General features: G+C 48.7%; 1 protein-coding gene across 5 annotated transcripts in view; it reads right to left on the reverse strand.

The window, feature by feature from the left end:
* The window catches only part of MTSS1 (MTSS I-BAR domain containing 1), a 164,255-nt gene that overhangs the window by 15,574 nt on the left and 133,320 nt on the right, over positions 1–15,361 (reverse strand). For all 5 annotated transcript variants that reach the window (XM_060128430.1, XM_060128432.1, XM_060128428.1 and 2 more), the window contains exon 7: positions 703–860. In XM_060128430.1, the coding sequence (XP_059984413.1) occupies positions 703–860 (158 nt within the window). The remainder of the gene's footprint in view (positions 1–702; positions 861–15,361) is intronic.

Below are 15,361 nucleotides of genomic sequence, written 5' to 3' on the forward strand. Positions count from 1 at the left end.
CAATGGCAAGTGAGGCAGGAACTATGGAAGAAACAGCCATTCACGTTACCAACGCACCAAGCTGCAGCTGTGGGACCAGGGAAGCACGAGTCAGGGAAAAGTGCTACGCTCAGGGGAAGAACTCGGATTTGGACATCTTGCTACGGCTGAGCAGAGGGAGTTGGGGCACTTCTACCAGCTTCAAGAACACCTACAGCGTAAGTTTTCAAGGCATGCAGCCGATTTACTTAAAAAATAAGTCTGCGTTGATTCACTGCGGCTTTTCCCATATTAACCTCACAGTCACTCTTTGGCATTCAGCTTGGTCAGTGGGTCTCAAAATCAGCTGGAGGACTTGTTTAAAACCCAGATGACTGGGTCCTCACCCCCAGAGTTGTGGATTCAGTAGGGCTGGGTTGGGCCTGAGCATGTAGGTTTCTAACCAGTTCCCAGGTGCTGCGGCTGGCCTGGGGAGCACACTTTGAGAACCACTCTGCAGGGCCTTCTTGACTTGGGGAGAAAAAGTAAGTGGAACCATCAGTGCTTAGAACATAGAGTGGGCCATGCAGCCATCAGCAACTTGCAGACAACTATTCACCCATAAAAATGACTCCACCATCACGATTCCTGACACACTGCAGCTTCTTAATGCCTCCAGGATAAATAAGGAGGCTCTCCTCCAAACTGCCAGTTTATGCCTTCTGGAACTTTCCACCAACTCACAATCACGGGCCGCAGCATAGAGATGAAGGTGCAGAACCGGCCACGTTCTTCGATCAAAGCCTTCCGGACTGCCTGCTTTTCTGTTTCTTCCAACAGGAGATACTTATCGTTGACGTCTTGGAGGGCGCTGTCCAACTGGGGCTGGATGTCACCTCGCCCTGCAAACGGAACAAAGCCCCAAGCTTGGCATGCTGAAACACCAGCTCCTGGAACCAATGCCCTCCTCCCTCAGGTCCTTGCTGGAGTAGAAACCACAATCTTCCAGGACTTTTAAAAAGTATGTATTTATACCCAGAAAGGATTTAAAGAAGCTGTTTTTCTAGGGCCAGCCACTTCCAATTTCCAATGCCCAAAGAGTACATTTATCCTGGTTTATTCACGACAAGTAAAATTTCCTGGGGTAACTCGTCCTGACCTGCATTCTGAAGAGGTTAAGGGATGAACAAGGTGAGGGCCTATGGATGTTTCCAAAAATGGGCACAAGCTGGCTTTGCTGGGTCATCCTCAATGAAAGAGCCTCTGTTTAGACAGAAGTTTCTGTCCCGGAATACAAAGGTGGCAGGCATCAGCTCTCTTGGCTCTGGGGGGCCCCTGGGACGCCCTGGCAGTTACTTTAATTCCCTAGTGGAGAGTCCTGAATGCCCTTCCTGTAGAACAAGCCCAGCAGCAGAAACACCTGCAGTCAGGTCTCTGCTGGTGGAGGACTGAAGGGGGCCTGGGTGCGGAGCCTGGCCCATGCCCGGGAGTCATCTGGCCCTGTCCACACAGCCCGGTTATGCAGAGGCACCCATTTCTAGACTTGTCGACAACTCTAGAACTTGGTGAGGCAACTATCTTCATAAAGTCTTATTTGAATGCAGCCATGCCCATTCATTTACAGGTTGTCTATACCCGCTCTCGTCACCACTGCCGAGTAAAGTTGTTGTGACACAGACTGTTTGGACCCTGGACTGAGAAGGTTTACAATCTGGCCTTTTACAGAAGTCTGTATAAACATGAGCAAACAGGCACTGTGTCAGAGGGCATGGCTACTGTAAACGTGATCTGGGGACAAGAAGGGGACTGTCCCCGAGACCAGCTCCTGAGCTTCCACACTGGGCTCCCATGCTCACCTACCACCTGAACCAGAGGAAGAATTTCTAAACTTCAGGACGGAGGCTTGGACTCTCCGAGTCCAGCCCCCAGTGAAATGCCACCTGTGTATACAAGTACTCAATAGGTGTTTAATAGATGTATACAACAAGTACTCAATAGATGCTTTAAACAGAATATTGGAGTGGAGGGGCAGTAGGGGTTATCCAAGCAAACCTGCTCCCAGTTCAGAGGAGGTGGAGGCCTAGAGAAGGGGAGGGGCTGTCCAGGGCCATTCAGGGGGGCAGGCAGAGTCAGGGCAGAGCCCACACGGCCTGACCCTCTGACACTGGACCCCTCCTCCTCCTCTGCCGGCTGCCTCAAGCCGAGGGACTGGATTCCACTCGCCTCCTGGGAAGAGGCCTGACCGGTCACCACGTACCCCTCCTTAACAATGCGAATGCCATAGAGCAGGAGGCCCCAACCCCTGGCCTGTCCGAGGCCTGTTAGGAACCCGGCTGCACAGCAGGAGATGAGCGGTGGGCAAGTGAGGGAAGCTTCGTGTGCCGCTCCCCACCCCTCCCCATTGATCCCCGTCGCTCCCTACACCTCCCCATCGCTCCCGTCGCTCACCACCCCTCCCCACCGCTCCCTGTCGCTCCCCACCCCTCCCCGTCGCTCCCCACCCTCCCCGTAGCTCCCCACTGCTCCCCGTCACTCCCCACCACTCCCTGTCTCTCCCCACCACTCCCTGTCTCTCCCCGTCGCTCCCCACTGCTCCCCACCGCTCCCCGTCGCTCCCCACCACTCCCCATCACTCCCCACCCCTCCCCGTCGCTCCCCACCCCTCCCCATTGCTCCCCACCCATCCCCGTCACTCCCCCGTTGCACCCCATTGCTAGCATCACTGCCTGAACCTCCCTCCCCAACCCCTGTCCATGGAAAAACTGTCTTCCACGAAACCAGTCCCTGCTGCCAAAAAGGTTGGGGAGCGCTGCCGTAGAGAACACTAAATGCAATGTGTTATCTGGTTTGAAAAAGTAGAGGGTCAGGGAAAACTGCCTCGTATGTAGGAATATATTCTGTATTTTCTCACAAGTAGATGAGAAAGCTTCATTTGGAAACAGAGGCAGTCAGGTGTCAACAACATCCAACTAGCAAAAGTCACTGGATTTTTGGCAGGGGTTAAGTCCTAAGTTAGCACAAAAGGGGACTATCATGGGCAGTCAAAGGTCACCCTCGAAACCGCCTTAGATGGCATTCAAGTATAGTCCGTGCTCCGTATGTGGAGCCCTCACTAGTCAGGTGAGCACAAATGTATGCTGGGTACAGCAATACACAGTGTTTAATTCCATGCTGGAGGGATTTTATCCAATGATTACATTACGTGAGAATTTGCTCTGAGAAGTTTCACTGTGCTTTCAAGGTGACCCACTCACCCATTCCTCCACTCAGTCATCGGTCACCATCTCCCATCCTACACCCCCCATAATTCTACCAGTTTTTCCAGTTTCTCTACCATGGTCACTGTTTCCATTCCTTCCGCCAGGATGCCAGAGAGCCACCCTCCCACATTACCTGACCCTGAGTCACAGGTTCCCCAAGTTTTTAGTGGACAAGACACTTGTCAAAGCATCCTCCCATTCTCCCAGGGGACTTGCAGGGAAGCAAGGGCTCCCTCTTGACACAGGCCTCATGGAGGGTGGGCGGGTGGGTGCACCTCCAGCCCCATGAGATTGGGAGTTTTCTCTATTTTTTTTTTTGGCCACGCAGCACGATGCCGTCAGGGATCTTAGTTCCCCGATCAGGGATCGAACCCAGGCCCTCAGCAGTGAAAGCACGGAGCCCTGACCACTGGACCACCAAGGAATTCCCCAGCATTTTAAAATAGAGGAAACTCTGGGAATTCCCTGGAGGTCCAGTGGTCAGGGCTCCATGCTTTCACTGCGGAGGGCCCGGGGTTCGATCCCTGGTCGGGGATCTAACATCCTGCAAGCCCTGCGGCATGGCCAAAAGAAGTTTTTTTTTAAATAAATAAAATGCTGACTTGCGCAGATGAATCCACATACACCGAATGTGTACATGATACAACTCCTCTGGTAATGAAACTCCCTGTGTCTCTGCAACCTGCCAAACAGCCTGGCCAACCCCGGGCCCTGCAGGTGAGGCCACATGCTTGCGGCTGCTCCAGAGGCCTCCTTGTAAGCCTCTCAGCCTCTCCAAGGATGCTCCAACTAAGGAACCACAGAGGGCTGCAGACCAGGTCAGCATGTTCTTAACTCCAGAGGAGGGAGGGCTGATGATGGTAGCAATTTCTTTCAATACCAACTTATAACTATAAGAAATTGGGGAGGTATCTTTACGTCCTTTCACAAGTTACAAGGCACACACCTATCTGTAATGAATGACACTGACTTTTAAAAGTACACTGACATAGGAAAGCAAAGTGACTAGACCCAAATGTTACCTAATCTGGTAAATATAAGCTTAAATTATTCTATGATTAGTCAAGTTATTTTCAATGTGTATTATGTTATAACTAAAGGACTTCCAAATTGTAGTATTCTAAAATAAGTATAATCTATAAAGACTGCTATAATTAGAGTGAGTACATTTCCATGTGGGATATATCATAACCTAAAAACACAATGTTTATTTCTTAAATTCGCTAACACAACATGTAATTATATTTATTAAAAAACGACTGTGGAAGAAATTATTCCATGTCCCTGTTGGATGTACTGGTTTTAAGATACAGTCATCTTTCTAGATCCACAAATTCAGAGTTGTATTGGCACTGACTTAATATACAAAAACCTGTTCATTTCCCTCCCATCAGCAATGCGAGGAGAGCCACTGCCGATGACCTCAGTACAGGTCCTGGCCATGCCAGCTCCCACATGGACTTGACCCTGTCACCTATTTCACCTCTGCTACTGCCACCCTCACTGTGCCACCTTGATCTCTCACCTGGACAGCTCCATCAACCCCTAATAGGCCATCCTGATTGCATTGAGACCAGCTCACCCAGAACAGCCCCAAATTCCTTTCAAAATGCAAATCTTATCACTTTTCAGTAGCTCCCATTGCTTTCAAGAAAAGTCTAATGTCCTTAACATGGCCTGTCCTGCAAGGCATGCGTGGATCAGCTTCTTAGACCACCCTCTGCCTTTGCTCCTCCCCTCCTCTGTCCACTTCCCAGGCGCTTCTCCAGGGTCTGGCTCCATACCTACACATCCACTCTCCCTCCCCACCTGTCTAGCACCTGTTCACCCTGCAGGTCCCGGTTCTTCACAAAAGCCCTCCTTGAATCTTTCACCAGACTAAATCCTCTTACTTGATTCTCAGAAGTTCCTTATACACAGCCTTCACGACACTCCTCCCAATTCTAAGTTTATCTTTATTTCTCCAGTCCTTTGATTGACGGCAGCCTCCCCTAGTGATCAGGAAGCCCCACGAGGACAGAAACCACAAATATTTTTGCTCAGTGCGGTATCTTCTCTGTCAGCACACCTGCTTGTAAGGCAGGTACTCAAATATTTGCGAATGAATGAGGCACTGATATAACAGCCTGATCTGAGTTTGCTCACTGGCTCAACCGTCAGGCCCTTAAATGGCCTAACAATGGAAAATGAGCAAATTCCAGGGCGGTCCATCAGCCAAAAGAAGAGAGGAGGTGCCTTCAACAGGCTTTCCAGACAAAATTCCTGAGCAAAGCATCGCTTGTGACCTTTTCTGGAAAATCTAAGTCAACTCAGTCTCGAGAATTTTTTTTTCCCCTGCTGGCTTCCAGGTCTTGGTTGGATTCATGCTGGAGAATTCCGCTGAACAACAGCCAGCAGCCCCTTACTCCCTGCACAGGGGAAGTCATATGATTATTCTCTTTACAAAAAATGCTCCTGGGGCAAAGCACTATTAATGGGCACCGTGTCATGGGCCAAAGCAGCACCCCTAAAGGAGAAAAGATTTTATTTTATTTTTTTTAAAGGAGATAGAAGTCACAAAGCTTTCTGGAATGAAACCAAGATCCCGTATTTTCCCAACATTTACATTTTAATTTTCCTTAATCTACATACACATAAACGTTCAACGCAGGAATTAACACCCCCATTTGGCAGAGGGGGAAACTGAGACTGAGGGAACCAGGGTGGCTTGCAAGTCCCTGAGCTAGGAATGGGCGCAGACAGATGCAACCCTCCGTCTTTCTCAAGCCTACATTCTTTGTAGCTTCATGCTCACAGCAAACATAAACCCTGGGGACAAGGCGGAAGGGGCCGAACGTTCTACATAGTAACAGCCTGATCAAAAAGGCAGTCAAGTGTTTAGCGTCATCTGGAACCTCCCAGCCTCTCCCTACACGCACTGCAGCCCATACCTGAGCCTCGGGGCTGAACCAAGCCAGATGCAGGCAAAGGGCTTTCCAACGGGCGAGAATCAACCCAAGACACACTGGGCCAAGCTCACCGTCAGGAACACATCCGAAGTCCTCTTTTCCCCCAGAGAGACGTATGGAGAAGCCATTGGAACCCCACAAAATGACTTCCATCTGCCCCTGACACACTCATGCAAATACCGTATTTCATCTGAAGACGCCCACTTTTTCACGTTTATACCTTACAAATTAAGATGTCTTACAGTCAGTGGGGATGTCATCATGTAATCGGCATTTTTTTTTTCTTTTTTCATCAGTCAGAAAATAATAGTGGGCTTCCCTGGTGGCGCAGTGGTTGAGAGTCCGCCTGCCTTTGCAGGGGACATGGGTTCTTACCCCGGTCCGGGAAGATCCCACATGCCGCGGAGCGGCTGGGCCCGTGAGCCGTGGCTGCTGAGCCTGCACGTCCGGAGCCTGTGCTCCGCAACGGGAGAGGCCACAACAGTGAGAGGCCCGCGTACCGCAAAAGAAAGAAAAAAGAAAAAAGAAAATAATAGTTCATCTTACAACTGATGGCATCTGAAGTCAATGGAATACGGGATATAAATACTGAAACATGGGGGTATAGTTTCAGAAATAGACATGCAAGGTGATGCTGGAGATTAGAATTTGGAGTGAAAAATTCTTTTTCCACCAAAAGGTGGCTATCCTTATTATCGCTACATATATCATCTTCTACTCTTAATATCCTGCAGCGGTTTTTGATCGATTCCCCAAAGCAAAACCAACCAGAAATCAAGAGAGAGAGAGATTTGATCAGATAAGATTGGAAGCTTTTGGACTTAACCATTTTCTTTTTTTTTTCTTTTGACTTAAACATTTTCAAACAAACTCAATTTCTGTTATTCTTTCAACAGGCTGTGCCTCAGTTTCCACTCATCTGTTAAATATAAAAAACAGTACCAGATTCGCATGGTTGATGTAAGCCCAACCAAGTGGACTCATTCACTAGAGCATTCAGCACAATGGCCAGCAGGTGGTCAGTGCTCGGGAAGTGGCAGGTGCCGTCGGCAGTCGCACAGCATCTCTGAAGTCCTCCTTCTAACCCGGGGCACCGCAGCCGGGGACGGCATGCCTCCGTAACGATAAAATGCGACAGAAACTCTGAAGCGGCGAGCTCCAGTGAATCCATCAGTGTGCCTGGCGAGGGCACAGCAGCTCTGTGCCCACCCCCGCCCCACCTCGCATCCTACGGAGCACTTCACCTGGACGCTCACTGGTTTCCTTTATAATAAGTCAGCAGTTGTAAGTACCGTGCTTTCCTGCGTTCTGCGAGTCCTTATAACAAATTGTCAAACCTGAGGCGGTTCATGTGAGAGCCTAAATTTGAGATGGGCTGGGCGGAAGGGTGGGTAGCCTGCGGACCCCACTTGTGGCTGGTGAACCTTGAAGAGGAGGAAGTCTTGCGGGACTGAGTCCTTAGCTAAGCCAACTCCGGTAGTTAGTATCTGAACTGATGTGACTTGCAGGACACCCTGTTGGTGTCAGAGGACTGATGTTAGAACGTAAAGGCCTCCGCCATCCCGGGGACGGCTTGAGGGCAGAGGCTCCTTCTGCTCCCGTGGCTGCCAAGGGGGTGCAGCCCAGAGGAGGCACTTTATATCTACTTCCTGAATGAGCGAAGATGCGCGCTTGCCTCACAGGGCTCCTCTGCGGCGGTCACTGGGGATGTACGAATGAAAGAGAGGCGCCGGAAGTGAAGCAATAAACCCCCCGAAAGCTGTGAATGGCTTGCAACTCAAGAAAGGCAGGACTACACCCCCAGTCCTGCACCCGCACCACCGGCTCAGCGTTCTCGGGGTAAATCAAAACCACACTGTGCAAGGAATCGATATTTCAAGCACGTCGTCCTTTTTGTCCTCCGGCAAAATTAACACGGAGACAAGCACTGGGCTCCTGCTGGGCGCTCTCCCTGCCCCCTCCCCCCCCACTGTAAATACATCTTCCCAGCTTCTAAATGCAGCCACAGGGAAGCCAGGCGCTCCAAACCTTGACAACAGTCTCGTCACGCACAGGGACGTTTCAGGGCATCTGTTTCCGCTCCCGCAACGAGCCATCTGTAGCCAAAGTCACAAGCAAGGCACCTGATGAGCTGCGTCGGGGCGAGGCTTTCCCAGAGACCAGCTCTGCGGAGGAAGGGAGCTCGCAGCTCTGGGCCTCGGGGGGATCTGTTCGGTCTGTTTTTACCTAGAATTCCTTGGTGTGAAGTATGACGAATGAGTCCCCTGGCCTCCAAGGACTACATGCTTTCATCTCAAAATGCAACAGTCCCTTTCAGGAACTTGTTGGGTGGGATTCCAACATCTCTATTGACTGCAGTTAGGTACAGCGTTCCGAATGCCACCCGGGGTCTAAAAAGTAAAGTTTGACCGCTGCTGCTTGTACTAAGATAGAAGGAGTCGGTCCGCCCCTTCGTTATGCTTTCCCCCATCGGCCCGTTAGCACAGGCTGGCAGGGTCGGCTGCCATCACCCACTGACCTCTCCCTTCTCTCTCCTTGCTCTGCTGACTGCTTTACCTGGCATTTCTAGGGCCAGAACCTTATGTCGGGCTGTGGTTCTCTAACACTGACTCATTAAAAAGTCCATTTCACACAGGTTGCCCCATTTAGTAAAACTGTACCCATTCCATTATTTCCTGCATAATTAAATGTGTGCACTCCTATAACACCTTTCCCAAGCCTAGAATGAAGCAGTGACTCAATAATCTTCCCTGCTGTTACGTGCAGTTGCATCTAAATATCCAGAAAGACCACAAGGCTACATACAAGTAAGTGGTCAAGCAACCCCTGGAGGTCTAAGCGATCACCCGTCTGCATCTACAGTCACCCCCTTGACCTCAGAAGGAACTTTTCCAGCTTTAGTTCCAATAGAGAACAATCATTGGTTTGGGCTCAAAGTACCCTTTTCCCAATCGCACTGGTGTGGCAATCCATCCCCCTCCAGGGATGCCCACTGGAGGTGAGCGGGAAGTGGGGAAGACGCCTGGAATCATGGACCAGCTCTTTTCACCACCTCACGTCAGCATTCAGAAAGGACCGTTGTTATTTTCGGTTGTCCCTTTGCAGACAGCTGACACGCATCACGGGAAGGTGGTCGGAGAAAACGTCCAGAGGAGATTTCTGGGGGTCGCTGCCTTCTTCCAGGGCTGGGTCTTGCAACCTAGATCACCGGCAATACAGGGCAGGCCACCCGTGGCTCCATGCTGACTCCAGGGGCCCAGGATGTCCTGGGGGCATGACAATTCCTGACCACTCCTGGAGGCACACCCACGACAGATGGGGTTAACCGCTGAGAGGGTCGCTTTGTGCAGGCCACACCACCTTCTGAGCAGTCTGCTTCTTCTCCACCTCCCCTAACTCGGCAGTGGGAACGGAGCAAAGAAGCCTCTGCACTGTGCCAGGCGAGAAAGTCAGCTGACCCATGAACAGATAACCCAGACTTCAGATTTGTAGGTGGGAGCTCCCTCCGGGCAGGAGGGCTCCCAGGGCTACTCCTTTTCAAAACCCAAAGGGGGAGTGGATGGAGGTGGCTGAGACATACTGTTTTCACCACTGAGGCAGGGAGAGTGATCCACTCGTTGACTGCAGTTTCTGGGGCATCCTGAGAATGGTTTTTGCCAGTTTTGTAAGCACAGAAGAAATGGGTGAGGAAATGCAAACATTCACCCTGATGCAGCCAGGGGCCGCGGAAACCACTGCGCCAGTGGAAAGGCTTCAGCACTGCACAGGCTTTTTGCTTTCTCCGCATGGAAGAAAAGAAGGGTGATGGGTGGAGAAGTTGAGTCTAGTATGGGGTCTGATCAGAAATGGGGCCGAGTGATAGAACCATCTGGAGGCAGGTAGCTGAGGCTGACACGGGGTGTCACTGTGGTTCTCAGTCCACCCAAGGTGGAACTGTCAGTCTCCCCAAAAGGTGACTTGGGGTATCACCCGCACTCCCCCTCCGCAGCATGGTCACCTTTCCCACGGTTCTGGTACTCCCGTCTCAATGGTGAGGGCTCGCACTGTCCCCTCTACCTTGAGCAGCCCTCGTCCCATTCTCCACCAGCTGACCCCCTTCATCTTCCTCATCACCCACCCACACCAAGCGTGCATGGCTTCCTTGCGCCTTGCCTACACCTTCCGCTTATACTCATCGTGGTGCTGAGCTCACCGGATTAAACTACAGCTGACTCTTGAACAACACGGGTTTGAACACGGGTCCACTTATGTACGGATCTTTTTCGATAAATATGGAATCGGCTTCCAAATCCACAGGTTCCGCATTCAACGAACCATGGATCGTGCGCTACGTTCACAATCCTTGGTTGAACTCGCAGATGCGGAACCGTGGATATGGAGGGCGGACTATAGGACTTGAGCATCGCATAGTCTGAGGCAGGTCCTGGAATCAATGCCCCTCGGATACCGAGGAACGACTATAATTGGTTTCCTTCCGCTAGAGTCTCAATTCCTGGAGGGAGCAGTGTATCCCTGGCTCAGTACACTTTATTGAGTTGTAACTTTCTCCCCTGTGGAGGCCCCCAGTCATTGCTTATGCAAGATTCAAGGTAAATACTTCTAACTGACGGAGGGAAAGTTCTGTATATACATATTATTTTCTTCTTTTGTTAAACCAGGACATTTTAACTACCATGAAACTTGGTTAAAATACAGATCTCCAGGTTCAAACATGATTTAAAACTTGTAAACTAAAATTTATGAGGGCTTCAAGCCACACAGCTTTCTGAAGTTTTTACGCCCAAGTTCACTGTTATAATCATATGCCACTGTGGCTTAGCCCTGTGAACGGGCCCCTGCAAGACAGAGAACTAGAGGGGGCTGCAGAGATTCTCCCTAAGATGAGCAGAATCTAAGTCACAAAAGGCTGCATGGTTCCTTTACTCACCCCTAATCCTACTGTCCGTCACTTAAAACAAATAGCATGCCCCGTTTACTCCACAGACTCATGCCAGGCTTTCAAGCAAAGGTTCCAGTAAAAGTCTGAGTCCTCAAATAGGCCACATATTGTATGATTCCCTTTATAAGAAATGTCCAGAATAGGCAGATCCAGAGAGACAGGAAGCAGAGGAACAGTTGTCATGGGCTGGGGGAGGGAGAATGGGGCACGGCAGCTTTAAAAGGAAAGGGATTTCTTTCTGGGGTGATGAAAACGTTCTGAAATTAGACAGTAGTGATGGTTGCACAGCATTGAGAATGCACTAGAGCCACTGAAATGTACACTTTAAAATGGTTAAAACAGTGCATTTTATGTTATATGAATTTTATCACGATAAGCAAAAGAATGGCTGTGTCTTACCTTCCTCCCAAAGGTGCACTAAAAACTGTTCAAGCTGTCTCTGAACCACAACACTGAGGACTAGAGAGGATTATCACCTTTAAAAGGTGGGGGACACTGGGCTTCCCTGGGGGCGCAGTGGTTGAGAGTCCGCCTGCCGATGCAGGGGACGCAGGTTCGTGCCCCAGTCTGGGAAGATCCCACATGCCGCGGAGCGGCTGGGCCCGTGAGCCATGGCCGCTGAGCCTGCGCGTCCGGAGCCTGTGCTCCGCAACGGGAGAGGCCACAACAGTGAGAGGCCCGCGTACCGCAAAAAATAAATAAAAATAAAACAACAGCATCTTAAAAAAAAAAAAAAAAAAGGTGGGGGACACTATCCCAACATCAACGTGATGGGAGGGAGGCAGAGCTGTGTCCCCTGTGACAGCTGGTCATCCCAGCCGCACCTGTCAGAGGGGACCTGTGTGCTTCGGGTTCATCGTAGATGACAAAATCCGATGCAAAAACCTCTCTGGAGCTGCTCAATGCAAAGGCTCAGAGAACACTCGAGCACACTCAGGCAAGATAAACTACATGGACGGCTCACAGACAGACCTTTCCGAGACACAGGGACAGCCACGAGACACCGAAAGCAACTTGAGGTTTTTAGTAGCGTTGTCACCCACAGAATGAGGGTCAATTTTCAGTCAAGAAGAATCATTTTGATTTACTGAATTTGAAGATCTGATACCTTTGAAATGAAGCATTCCACAAACTCTGCTGAAATAAGAAATACTTTTGATTTTTTAAAAATAAATGGTTGGTTTTGAAAAAACTATATGGTCCTGGGGGGACAAAGTTAAAGATATGTGGCAAGCTTAATACCACCAAATCTGATCTGGGAATTATTCTGAGGAGTTATTTAGCGTAGCTCTCCACGTTTTGTTTGTGATATAAATACACACATATACACCTAGATATGTATGTATAGTTATATTTATTTCGTGTGGAAGGGAGGGTTTAAGTCACTCTGTATTTCTTTTTTCCATGAGTCTAATGCTGAATTATGAGGATGCAGAGACTTCTAGAATGTTGAGCTAACCCATTAAAGGGCCAGACTTCAAAGAAAGAAAATGATTGACTGAAACACACACACACACACAGTTTTCTTAAAGTTATGGAAGATTAAGTAGGCACCATTGATTGTTCTGAACTGGCAGGAAAACTGGGGCAACTAGCATAGGTCTGGACAACCACGGAAAGCCCACAGTAAGGACCACACCGTGACCAGCCACCAGAGATTCAGGATGACAGACTTACCGAGAGCGTCCACTGGCAGGGGGGGGGCGTGCGGTGAAAAAGTGCAGGATACACAATTGACACAAAAAGGAAAATAATAAAGTCAAACTGGTATTCGAGCAGCAGTCTTACCTTTCTTTCATGTGTTAAAACAGTCCGTGGCTTGCCACCGAATTTTACATTGGGGCGATTAAACCCACATCCACCAAGAGCTGCAAATCCAAGTTCCCTTCCTTCACTTGCTAATGGCCTTTCCTTCTCATCTAAACAGACATCTTCCTAGTTAGTAACCAGCACCCCTAGAGAATGCAGCAAGGTTTTTTCTTAAAAAGATAAATGAAGACTATATTCCTGTAAGAAGCCAATTAAGATGCTTTAACAAGAAGAGCTTTCAAGTGTAATTTACTGTAACTTTAAAAGTAACTAGGGAAACCAGGATCAAAAGTTCAAGCTGGGGTGAAAATGAAAGTTTAAAAAAATTTTTAAAAATTTAAAGAACTTAAAATTTTCGTATAATAGCAAATAATATGCTAATATGGGACTCTGGGAGTCTGTTTCTTAGGTTTATAATATTAGTTTTGCAGCCTCTGGTGAAAACAACTATTTCAACGTCACGCTCAAGGGTTAACATATTAAAATGTTCCAGTTCCCTCCCTCAAAGTCTCTGATAAACTTCTAGTAGTTACAGATGGAAACAGAAGGCTTTACCATAATTAATTTTTTAATTAAAATTAATAATAACATGAGAGCTAACTAAATGAGAAATAAGGCTTACCGTCTGTACAGTAAGGTGGCAGAAGTGGGCGAACAGCATAAAATGTTTCCCACTTCTGATCCTCTTACTTCCCCCAGCTGGGTTACAACCAGCTCTAGGACCTCAAGGGTCACGAGCTGACGTCAAGCAGCAGGGCTCGATGAGGGTTCAAGAGATGCCACTCAGAACCTGGGGCTGCTGGGTCAGCCCCACAGCCCCTCCCCACCCTCCTGGCTGCCTCTGTCTTGTCCCCCTGACCACTCAACAAGGCGGCTCTGCCCCCATGCACCGACCCTGGGCGCTGGCCTGGAACTTCTCGGAGGGCCGGGACCATTCCTCCAGCCCCCAACTCCCTGCCTAGTTTTTACGCCCGGTAGGTGTTCAGTAGCCTGCCTTCCACAAAAATAGGTACATTCACCCACAGATGGAGCACATGTCAAGTTGTTTTAAAATGATTTTAAGATAAAGTCTAATCAAACCCCAAAAACCATTCAGAGTTTTTTGACAGTGATATTTAAATACCTTTAGAGTAAAAATTACCCTTCTATAGTATAGTACAAAAGAGTCAAACAAAGAATGTGGCAAAACGTGATACAGCTGCAGAGTGAAAGTTCAGGTAAATTAGTCACACACAAAAATAACACCCCATATGTGCCTGCCTAGGTCAGAGGGAGTGCCAGGACCATGCTTAAATGTATAAACGCATTTCAACTTTGAAAAGGAGAGTCAGAAGATTTTTTTAGGTCAAAGATCACAGTTTTGGAAAAAGGAGTGGCAGAAAGCTGTTTGATGACCTTCTGAAAACATATTTAAGAGGAAGTGATTACTGCGCTGTATAAACCAGATTCAGTTCTATCAAGACAAAAAAAAATGTATCCAAAGCATGGGATAACTCTCAGAAGGAACTACCAACACTTTACAAGAGTCTAGGAAGCTACCACTTGAGCACCTGAGGGAGATGAAACCGACAGAGAGGCCTTTAGGCAAAAGGGGAAACCGTAGCTAACCAGACCCCAAAATAACTGGGAGTCTCAAATAACCAGATTTCTTCCAGCCCTTAGCTTGTACTGTTTCCATTCTCAGGCCATACTGCTTCCAGGAGAGCACTTCATTAACATTCACTCAGAACGATAACTCTGGTACCTCCTAGAAAGCTCCATTCACCCCAGAAATATACAAATGTGAGTTTTAAAAGGCACTTACATATTTTAGAAAAAAATTTTTTTATAAAGGAAAGAAACAAAAACTGTCTTCTGGTTGTTCACTGGAGTATCTAGAAAGTCATCCAGAACATTCTAAGCTACTGACCTGACTTGGCGTAAGAACACCATCACTGCTACCTCGTCTGGAAAGGATATGGTGCCCAAGACCATCAGATATACGACTGGGGCTGACCAGATGGATGCTTCCGAAACCCCTGATCACAGCCTCTACTGTCTCAGCCTTCAGGCCTAAGTGCCACCAAGAAACCTCACAACTGAAAGCCAATTACTCCCGAGTCCCAGGACCAGAAGCAGCCCCTCATGTCATACAGTCCGGCACCTCCATGTGTCCTGAACCTTTCTATCCAGTGCTTTAATGGGAAGGTCGTTATCCTCTCTAGGCAGCCTAAGCAGAGCTGGGCAAGTCTAACTACCAGCAACTTCCTTTTGTGTTGCACCGCAATCAACCTACCAGGCATCCCCTGTAGGTCCAAATTCTGCTAATTGGACAATGCCAGTGACTTTGAGTCACAGATGAAGACTGTTTCAGCCTCCATGTAAAATTCAGATAAAAGGATTATCACTGCAGCCAAGAACTTAAGGCCTCTGAAACGAAAATTCTGGAAGAGAGAAAGGAAAACCGC

This window comes from Lagenorhynchus albirostris, chromosome 17 (genome assembly GCF_949774975.1).
Source record: "Lagenorhynchus albirostris chromosome 17, mLagAlb1.1, whole genome shotgun sequence".
In the NCBI taxonomy this organism is placed as follows: domain Eukaryota; kingdom Metazoa; phylum Chordata; class Mammalia; order Artiodactyla; family Delphinidae; genus Lagenorhynchus; species Lagenorhynchus albirostris.